This window comes from Trichechus manatus, unplaced genomic scaffold (assembly GCF_000243295.1).
Source record: "Trichechus manatus latirostris isolate Lorelei unplaced genomic scaffold, TriManLat1.0 scaffold00024, whole genome shotgun sequence".
In the NCBI taxonomy this organism is placed as follows: domain Eukaryota; kingdom Metazoa; phylum Chordata; class Mammalia; order Sirenia; family Trichechidae; genus Trichechus; species Trichechus manatus.
The window spans coordinates 19,203,988-19,215,047 of record NW_004443960.1 but is presented as its reverse complement, the minus strand read 5'-3'; the positions used below and the strand labels follow the sequence as shown (position 1 = coordinate 19,215,047).

Genomic DNA, 11,060 nt, shown 5'->3' with positions numbered 1-11,060 from the left:
GGAGGAGTGTGCTGTCGCAGAATGGGGTGAGCGGTTGGGGTCGCATAACAATGTATGTTAAAAAAAAAAATTCTGTGTGGGAGACTAACTTGAAATGTAAACTTCGTTTAATTATATCAATAAAAAATGAAAACAAGGGCAGTGTGCACAATGCATAGCAACCAAATCTCTTCACTGGCAGAGTCAAACAGCGGTGCCCCGCTCAAAGATGGCAGCTGACCACGCCAACTTTTAACGTGTGTCGCTCTCCACAGTCCTAGCAATAATCCAGTCTCCCACATCAGGCTCCTGAAAGGGCTCACTATGCCTCTTCCGAGTCTCCCATTCCAGGGCTTCAATCCGTAACTTTTCCCATTCCCATTATTGTTCTGCCTCACCCAAATTTTAAAAATTTGGGTCTGTTCCAGTTCTGCTTCGTCAGCCATGACTGTACTGGTTTGAGGCCCTAGCTTGTACATAAGCAGCCTCAGCAGCCAGTTTTAGCCAGTTTTTTTTTTCTTTTGTCTTCGTTGTAAATATATCTACCACACAACTTTTGCCAGTTCAAATTTTTACATGCATACAACTTATTGACAGCAATTAAAATAGTTGGCTGTTCAACCCTTCACTTAATCAATGTGATTTTTCCATCTTGGTTAACCCTCTTTCCCCCTCCCTCCCTCCCCTGGTAACCACTAATAAACTTTGGTTCCTGTACATTTGCCTTTTCTTTTCTTCTTATATAAGTCATACAATATTTGTCCTTCTGTGACTGACTTATTTCACTTACTGTGTCTTCAAGTTACATCTATATTGTAGCATATATCAAGATTTCATTTTTTCTGTTGGCTAAGTAGTATTCCATTTTATGTATGTACCACATTTTGTTTATCCAATCATCTGTTGATGGGCATTTAGGTTGTTTCTACTTTTTGGCTACTGTGAATAGTGCTGCAATGAACATTGGTGTACAAGTCTCTGTTTGAGTCTCTGCTTTCAAGTCTTTTGGGTATATACCTAGGAGTGGAATTGCTGGGTCATACGGTAGTTCTATTTTTAGTTTTTTGAGGAATTGCCATACTGTTTTCCACAACAGCTGTACCATTTTGCATTCCCACCAGCAATGGATAAGGGTTCCAATTTCCCCATATCCTCACCAACATTTGTTATTTTGTTTTTCTTTTTTATCTTAGCCATCCTAGTGGGAGCAAAATAGTATCTCACTGTGGTTTTGATTTGCATCTCTCCAATGGCTAATGATGGCAGAGCATCTTTTTATGTGTTTGAATGTGCCATTTGAATGTCCTTTTTGGTGAAATGTCTATTCAAGTCCTTTGCCCATTTTATGATTGGGTTATTTGTCTTTTTGTTGTTAGGTTATCAAAGTTTTATATATATTTTCGGTTATTAGATTCTTACTGGATATATGGTTTCCAAGGATATTCTCCTAGTCGGTAGTTTGTCTTTTCACTTTTTTGGTAGTTTTTTGATGAACAGAAGTTTTTAAATTTTTATGAGGGCCCATTTATTTATTTTGTCTTTTGCTGTTATGAGCCCTGGTGGTGTAGTGGTTAACAGCTTGGCTGCTAATCAAAAGGTCGGCAGTTCAAATCCACCAGCCGCACCTTGGAAACCATGTGAGGCAGTCCTGTTCTGTCCTGTAGGGCCTCTATGAGTCGGGATTGACTCAACGGCAATGGGTTTGGTTTTGGAAACCCTGGTGGTATAGTCGTTAAGAGCTACAGCTGCTAATCAAAAGGTTGGCAGTTCGAACCCACCAGGTGCTCCTTGAAAACCGTATGGGGCAATTCTACTCTGTCCTATAGGGTTGCTATGAGTCAGAATCAACTCGACGGCAATGAGTTTTTTTGTTGTTGTTGTTTTTGTTTTTTTTGCTGTTTGTGCTTTTGTTATTGTATTAGATAATCTATTGTTAAAATCCAGGATTTGGATTTTTTTTTTCTTGCTCTCATGTTTTAGCTCACTGTTTCCATTCTTTTATATTCTTTTTCTTTTTTTTCCTTTTTTCTTTATTGGTTGTTAAAGAATTTTCTCATGTTTGTTTCTGAGAAAGGAGCACTACAGCTGTAAAGCTAATAAAGTTATATAGTCAGTTATTGCATTAAAATATTTTTATTTCAATTTTACTACATTCTAGTTTTATTTTACCAGGAGTGTTTTTTAGAATATGTAATCTTCCATACTGCAGAAGTAAAGTCATCTGACTTGTGTATTTTTTCTAAAGAATATGGTCGCTTAAATTTCTTTGAAATGGTATAGAATTATTTACCCTAAATATTCTCAGAGTCCTGTGGTTAAGTCTCTTTTGAAGTGTGTATGCCATCTGTCCTTTGTAATATTTATTTTGTATTTTTAAAAAGTTAATACTAATGTATCGGTCCCACGTAAGTTTCTTTTAAATTTTGTCATATTTGAACAGGTATTTGTTCAAGAATAATGTGAGGAAGGACTGGGCAACTACCCCCTACAGTTAGGAATGTTGTATCAAACCCACATTCCTATTAAAGCAGTTGTGTCTGCATCCCTGAGGATAGGTCTCTGGTCAGTGTTCAGAGTCCATCCTTTAAGTACAGTAAGCTTCTAGGACAGCTCGCAGTAAAGGAGATTTTTTGGTCATGGCCTCTCTTTATGGTGATTTAGGCACCATATCAAGTAGAACTTTGATACAATAAGTACTGAAAAATATTTGCCAGGTGACTGGACAAGCGAACAGTCAACTTCTTAATGGACACAGTCATCTGCATGTGTCATAGGCAAATCATAATCATTATCTCTCCCTCACATCTGCTCCTCCACATCTGCTCTCCCATCCATTTCTTTTCTATTTTCTGCTCTCCAATCCTACTGTGTAATCAATCATGCTATTTTCCATTCCCTAGAAGATAAAGTTCCAGCTCCTTAGCCTGACACACAATGTGAAATTTCTGTGATACTTTGCTCAGCCTAACAAAGTGGAAATTAAGATGACAAATTAGAATAATAAAAAGTGTTGTCATGCCCCTGCTTTATGTTTAGGAAAGAGAGGTAAGGGACAGAAAGAAATAGTTGCTATCTGTGGTACTGCACCATGTAGGCATAGAGGTGCTTATCAAATTTAGAATGCAAAAGCAGGACTATGCTAGAAAGAAGAGGAAGAAACTTAGTGGTTCTCGTTTGCATTTCAAAACCATATCCTGATTCAGACAGCAAACGACCAGAGTTACATGCTTTTAGTGTAAGGGAAAAAACCCTGAAAACTTTGCATGGATAATATGTACAAATAATTGAAAATTATGCTAAAAAATATGACTTTAGGTATATAATTCCTATGGACAGCACAAATCTACAACTGCCTTGCTAGTTGATGCAAGAACTTGGTGAGCTCCTTTGCTTTTTGTGAAACTTCTTAGCACAGCCAGGCCAAAGACGTACAGAGGAACAAGCATCCCAAAAGGAATTCAGTATGAAGATCTGTAAATATCAATAACTCACAGGAAACACTTACTGAAGACATAAAACGTATGGATTGTGAGAAAAACAATTATTATTTAACATATCTCTAAAAAAATTGGCGCAACTTCATTTACCTGGGAAGGTCGTTGAGATAAAATTTTTTAAATCGTCTAATTTATCCTTATGTGTATCAGGCTTGACCTTGACCTTCAGGATGTACAAATGGCCAAACTTGTTCTTGAGGTGCTGAGGGCTGCCCAAGCACATCAATTTCCCCTTCACCATAATGGCCAGCCTGGTACAAAGGACTTCACATTCCTCCATACTGGCAAAACAAGATACCAGAACAATGTAAGGCTACAAGTTGTTCTTTATAGGACATTCTGTAGTTCAAACAGTGCAAGGATTCTGTGACTCTCTGCAATGGGAAGTTGCATTTGCCCATCATTAGGCTTATAGCTGGGATGTGGGAAGTTTTCATAATGCAAAGTATTAGAGGACCAAATCCTCAAAAGGAACATTTCCTGAACTTCTTGCCCTCTTCCCATCCTTAATTATTTAACTCAATGAGGATTCTTGGCTGTTCACTCATTGGGATTAATGAGGAACTCAACATACTTATGCAAGTTTCACTGTCCAACATTCCTGCCAACCCTCAACCAAGCCTCCCAAATGAGCCGCACCTGTGGGAGGTTACGATGATGGCTTTGCCAGATTCACATATCTGTGTTATTAGATTCCAGAGCTGGCGCCGAACTACTGGGTCCATGCCAGTTGATGGTTCATCCAGGAAGACGACCGAGGACTGTCCCATTAAGGCAATAGCAGTACTCAGTCTACGTTTGTTTCCTCCACTTCATGGTCAAGGAAGGGGAAAAAGTGGGAAAGAGAAGACTATACAAATTAGTTATTTACAAGAAAGAATTAGCACAATCATCTAAAATGCTGAGAGTCCCAGAAAACACTTAATATGGACATCCATGATGCTGATTAGATGTAACTTTAACAAAGTAGCAGGCCCAAAAAAAGTGTATCTATCAATTAACTTTCATATGTAATGTAGAGGAGTGACTTATGTTTATGTAACTGATTTCAGCAGTATAATCAGTGACATTTATTTACTACTTCTTAAGGTACCATAGGTTTCCCAGGTACATAAAAACTACCATAATTCAAAGACCCTCACAGTTCTCCTTACTCGGGAGACAAATAACCATAGGGAGACTAGGAAGATGCTTCCTTTTGAAGTTCAAAGACTACAGTTCAAAGAGAACTAGGATTTTGAGTTTCATCTCTGCAAAGGGAAAACATGAAACTATATTGATCTGCCTTATCTGAAACCTAGAAAGGCACTAGACAATTTCACAATTAGCAAACTGTGACAGAAGGGCTTAGATAGCACTGTGGGCATTTGTTTCAAACATCAGGAACATAGGGAGGCACCTCAACATTAGCAGCAGCAACTAAAAGAGCAGCAGCATAATGCCTCACCTGTATGTGTAGATAAGCTTGTCAGCATGGGGCTCCAGATGTAGTAAGTTCAACCAGTTGTTCACATACAGGTGAATCTGGGGCTCAGCGACTCCCCATATCCTGGCATACATGATCATTATTTCCCGACCAGTCATGTACTCCAGCAAGGCATCAGTCTGAGGACAATAGCCAATTCTTGACCTCACCTGATTAGGAGAACTGCGTTAAGTAAGGACCCAAGTCATTTATCCCACTGAGCATCCATGGATGAGATAAAAGACCTGAATTCTTCCAGGTCACATGTCTAAGAGTCCCACCAAATTTTTTTTCTTTCCTAATAGCTACAAAATTTCAGCCAATGAAGCTTATTGTAGTAAATTGGAATAATAGTTTTTTCTAATTCAATTTCGATGATCTTAGGGATGAAGAAGGTAGAAATGAAAATCCCAGACCCTCTCAATTTGGAAGACTGTAATACGAGATGCTTTCCTTATTAATCAGGAACTCCATGGATTTTTTTTTTTTTTTTATGTGTAGGCCTTGTTTCACAGTAATGCAGAACCAGAAGCAAAGCCTTTCCCTGTCTTCACTTCCAAGAAACTGCAGGGAGTGTTGCTTTGGCAATTAGCCCAAACCTTCTATAGGTTTGCATTCCAATGCACATAGGTAGTAAAATAAAATGTTATGAATGTAATTAAATTAATTAATTTACAGTAATCCCTAACTGTTCATGTCCTTAGACTCTTGACGAAGGAACTTAAATCCCCTCTATCCGAGGTATCAAATTCTTCTCACATATAATTTTTGTGAAGGAAAACGTATGGATTGTGAGAATATCTCTAAAAAAATTGGCCCAATTTCATTTAGAGAGAGTCACAGAATCCTTGCACTGTTTGAACTACAGAATGTCCTATAAAGGAGAACTTGTAGCCTTACATTGTTCTGGTATCTTGTTTTGCCAGTATGGAGGAATGTGAAGTCCTTTGTACCAGGCTGGCCATTATGGTGAAGGGGAAATTGATGTGCTTGGGCAGCCCTCAGCACCTCAAGAACAAGTTTGGCCATTGGTACATCCTGAAGGAAGTGAGCTTCATGCAGAGATAACCAAGTGAACAAGACACCACGAATGACACTGGCAGAAACAATACTTATCAGAAACAAATTTGTAATTAGTTCAGTTTTGAAATTAGCAGAACATATGCTTACTGTTTTTAAATAAATTTTAAAATCTTAAAAATATCTTCATGAAAGTGGAAAGTATAAACAGTCACCTAGACTAGAAGTTTTGGAAATGAATCAAATATAGCATCTAAAAATTTAAAAAACCATGTTACGTTACAAACTCTGTTAGTGGGTTTGACAACAGATTGGTCACAATGAAAGAAATAATATTTAAGTTGGAATACATCAAAAGAAAGTACCTAGAATTCAGCACAAAGAATAAAGACAGAAACTATGAAAGTGATATTGAAAGATAAGTTTAATAAACAGAGAAATATAACATACGGATAATTGGAGGCAGAAAGGAAGGAAGGGAGGGAGGGAGGAGGAAGGAAGCTGCTATCTAGTCAGCTTTGACTCACAGTGACCTTATGTATATAACATGATAAACAACTGCCTGGTTCCAGACCATCCTCACAATCATAGCTATTTTTGAGCCCATTGTTGCAGCTATTGTGTTAATCCATCTCATTGAGGGTTTTCCTCTTTTTCCCTGACCCTCTACTTTACCAAACATGATGTCCTTTTGTAGTGATTGGTCTTTCCTGATGAAATGTCCAAAGTAAGCAAGATGAAGTCTTGCCATGGTTGCTTCTAAAAGCATTCTAGCTGTACTTCTTCCAAGAATGATTTGTTCATTCTTCTGGCAATCCACTGTATATTGAATATTCTTTGCCAACACCACAATGCGAATTCGTCAATTCTTCTTCTGTCTTCCTTTTTCATTTTCCAGCTATTGCATGCATATGAGGTGACTGAAAATACTGGCTTGGGTCAGGCACACCTTAGTCATCAAAGTAACATCTTTGCTTTTTGGCACTTTAAGGAGGTCTTTTGCAGCAGATCTGCCAAATGCAATATGTTATTTGATTTCTTGACTGCTGCTTCCATAGAATAAAATCATTTATTCACCATCTTCACCATTTATCCTGATGGTGTTTATTGGTCCAAATTAAAGATACCAACTGTTAAATTCAAGAATGTCAACAAATTCCAAGCAAGATAACTTTTTTTTAAGATCCATACATAAATACTTCGTATTGAAGCTTATGAAAAACAAAGAGGAAGTTTTAAAAGTACCCACAGAGAAAAGAAAGATTATAAATGAGTGTCAGACTGATTGCTGACTTCTCAAGAGCAGTAATGAAAGCTAGAGGATAGTGTAACAATATCTTAAATGTGCTAAAAGAAAATAATTGCAATCCTCAAACTCTAAACACAATGAAAATATCTTTCAGAAGTGAGGGTGAAAGGAAGGCCTTTTTAGAAAAATAAAATCTGAATAAGAAAAAAGTTTCCCCCTGAGACTGAGAAGAGAGGTGTCTGCAATTGCTGTTTCTACACAATGCTGAGTAGAGGTTCTAACCAGTGCAGTAAGGCAAGGAATAAAAAGCACAAGGAGAGAACATTTCCATAAGTAGGCCTAGCTTCCAACTCTCCCTCACATGTATCCTAAGAAATACAACAAGAAAACTGTGTTTGGCCCTGAGGGACTCTGGTGAGCAGAGGAGAGCAGCGGGGAACTCCAGATGGACACTAGTCAATGAGTCAAATGTGTCAATGATGAACTGCACATGGTAGGAACACCTAGTAACATGGCTTCTCCCACTGTCCCCCACCCCCAGTCATGCGGGCTGCTGAGAACTATAGAAAGAGCCCCCACAAAGAGTCTGCTCTCCTAGCCAAGACACTCCCTGCCTTTGCAAAGGGAAAGGCCCCAAGCTTCACTTCTGAAATCAACAAGGCAGACCTCTCTGGGGGTCTGTTAGGAATGTGCCTGCCCCTCCACCTCCTGATACTGCAGACTGTCAGCTGCTGCAAACTGCTACAGCTACAAAAGCCCCCCTGAAGTGAAACCTGCTCCCACAGACAACACGCTGCCTGCCTGTGCACAGGGAAAGCACCCTAGCTAAAGCTCTGAAGTCAACAAGAGAGATATCCCTGGGGGTCCATTTGGGTTTGCCTGCCCCTTCCCCTCTGGAAGGCACCAAGGTCTGTTAACTGAGCAGCTGTGAACCATGAAAGCAGACACCTTAAGTGAAGCCCATTCCCCCAGCCCACATACTGCCAGCCTGTGAAAGGGAAAGGCTCTGAACTCAGGTGCTGAAATCAGTAAGACAGGAATTGGCTCTGAAATCAACAAGACAGATCTCCCTGGGGGTCCATTTTTGTGAGTGCCTATCCCTCCCCCTCCTGATGCAGAGGAAAGTCAGCCTGTGCTTCTCCTGATTGACAGCTCAAATATAAGTGAACCCCAGCAGAGCAAGGTAGGAAGCCACAGGCAAGAACTGAGGGCAAAACCCAGAGCCGCAGAGGGTTAATTTGGTGTGGGCTTCCAGACTGAAAACATGGTCATGAAAACAGAGCAGAGGAGGGAGCAATACCCTAAGAAAGAAGACTGTGCCTGCAGTGGACAGATTGATTAATGTGAGTTCTCCCTCCTGCTGGCTGTGCCCTCTGGTCGACAGTGATTAGTGTGTGTTCTCTGTTGTGTTTGTGACACAATGGAAGTTGGAAACCACAACCTGAAATTTCCGAATCCTATTTAAAACAGAGGGAGAAGTAGCTATCCCAGAGAGGGAGAGGAAATGGTAAGCAAGATCTGAAGGTTCTGCCTGCTTAAGAGTTTATAACGGAAAGTACTGCTGTTAAAAACACTGAATACTGAGAACTGAGAAAGTTAATATCTGTAAATTTCTATTGTCCTAACTGCAACAACAACAAAAATCACAAGACACACACAGAAAATGGAAACAATGGCCCATCCAAATGAACAAAACAAAGGGAGTGGAATCACATCTATGGAAGCCCAAATAATGAAATGAATGAAATAATATAATACAATATTAAACATACTCAAAGAACTAAAGGAAAATATAGACAAAGAAATCAGGAAAACAATGCAAGAACAAAATGAGCAATTACAAATAGAAGTAGACACTCTAAAAAGAAACCATACAGTAATACTAGAACTGAAAGAGACAATAACTGAAAAGAGAAACACAATGGAAGGATTCAACAACAGATTTGATCAGGCAGAAGAAAGAATCAGAGAAATAGAGGATAAAGTAGTTGAAATTAGGGAGGCGGAGGAACAACAAGGAAGAAGGCTCAAAAATGCTGAGCACATTTCAGTAGAATTATGAGACAATATCAAGCGAACCAACATACGCATCATGGGAATACCAATTACTAGACTACTGCATGCATGCCACCCCCAATCCTATATTCCTGAATCCATGAACTGAGGAGAAATAAATTGCACCATTCAGGCTTCTATTACCGCAACCCACCTGACCTCTTTCTCCACTCCTCTTAGTCAGAGGACGGTTTTATATCAACCCTATATCCCCCAAGGGAATGTGGTAAGTGGTATGGATAATGATATTTAGGGGAGACCCCATTTACTCTTCCTCCCCACTCACCTCCCTTTTATCATGAATCCCTTCTTCCTTTATATCTTCAGCTTATCCCTTTCTGTTCATTCTTTTCACTTTTACAGATGTACTGTATTGATCAACTTATAAAACATCTTCACCTGTCTTCTCAAAACTCTGGGTGAATTCGAATTCTTCCCTTTGCTTTACAGCTTACTTTCTTCAAAGCATAATCCACACTCCTAGCTTTACATCTGGTTACTGGACTGCTGTTTATACTATAGCATACATCTCCCCCCGACCATCCCCGCAGCCCTGATTCCATAATAACTGTGTCCTATACACAACACAGCTGGGTTGCTAACCAAAAGGTCAGCAGTTCGAATCCACTAGCCCCTTCTTGGAAACCCTATGGGGCAGTTCTACTCTGTCCTATAGGGTCGCTACGAGTCAGAATCAACTCGATGGCACATAACAACAACAACATACACTAACGAAGAATGAATTGCACCATTCAGGCTCCCATTACCACCACCCACCTGACCATAGTGCAAATGATCTTGACAGTTTCACTGATGAAGTACTAGTGAGTAAATCCAACAGACACCATTCAGGCTTTACTTCGCCTGAAATTTCTGGACATATGACACTTTTGGCCATCTCCTTCTTTTTGAAATTATCTTCTTACTTAGCTTCTTCCCAAGGTTACACACCCCCTCCCAGGTGGCAAGTGCAGCCAATGACTGGCTGATGCAGGGATACAAAGACCTGGCTACCTTGCTTTGATTTGGAACCACTCTGTGAAGGGCCATCGTGTTCCTGAGCTCTCAGTAAGAAGGGCCAAGGCCTCAATTACAACTAAATTGCATGTCATCTTCTCCTTCTGCCAAGTCTTGACTTCCTCACACCCTCACAGCACCTTGTCTGGCATACGTTACCTGCACTGTTGAGAGAACTTGACTCTTACTCCAATAATTTCAAAGAACACAAAAGACACTCTGATCTTAGATTCTCAGGGTAAGGATACTTTTATTGCCTCACCATCTCTTCTCAAAAATTTATTTCTCAATCCATAATCCATTGATTGGGTCAACAGTATCACTACTAATGCCTACCATGATTCCAATCTATGATCTCTAGCCACCAGCCTTTACTTACACCCCCAAGTCATCATGCTTCTTGCATCTTAGACAGTAATAGTGTCTTACCTTTAGGATATCCTTGGTGATGCTAAAGCCTTCAATGAACATATCCCCAGAAGTAGCAGTCTTTTCTCCAGTCAGCATTTGGAAGGTACTGGTTTTTCCTGCTCCATTGAATCCAAGCAATCCAAAGCACTCCCCTTTTTGGATTCTAAGGGAGATATTTTTCACAGCCAGAATGGCTGGACATTTAAAATATATCTAAAAATCGAGAAAACACAATGTAGTGAAGACTACCTACAGGTCAAATATAATCAATACCTCAGACCCCTATGGACCACTACCTAGGACAGTTTCACAAGAGCTCTTCTATTACATTGGGAGAATACACATAGATCCCAAAGAACCACAATGA

At 39.7% G+C, this 11,060-nt stretch overlaps 1 protein-coding gene across 1 annotated transcript in view; it reads right to left on the bottom strand.

The window, feature by feature from the left end:
• LOC101344022 (ATP-binding cassette sub-family A member 3-like) overlaps nt 1-11,060 on the bottom strand; it is a 139,319-nt gene that overhangs the window by 5,803 nt on the left and 122,456 nt on the right. Inside the window, 4 exon segments of the mRNA XM_023728327.1 lie at nt 3,567-3,757; nt 4,116-4,286; nt 4,924-5,111; nt 10,712-10,906. Of these exon segments, the coding sequence (XP_023584095.1) occupies nt 3,567-3,757; nt 4,116-4,286; nt 4,924-5,111; nt 10,712-10,906 (745 nt within the window).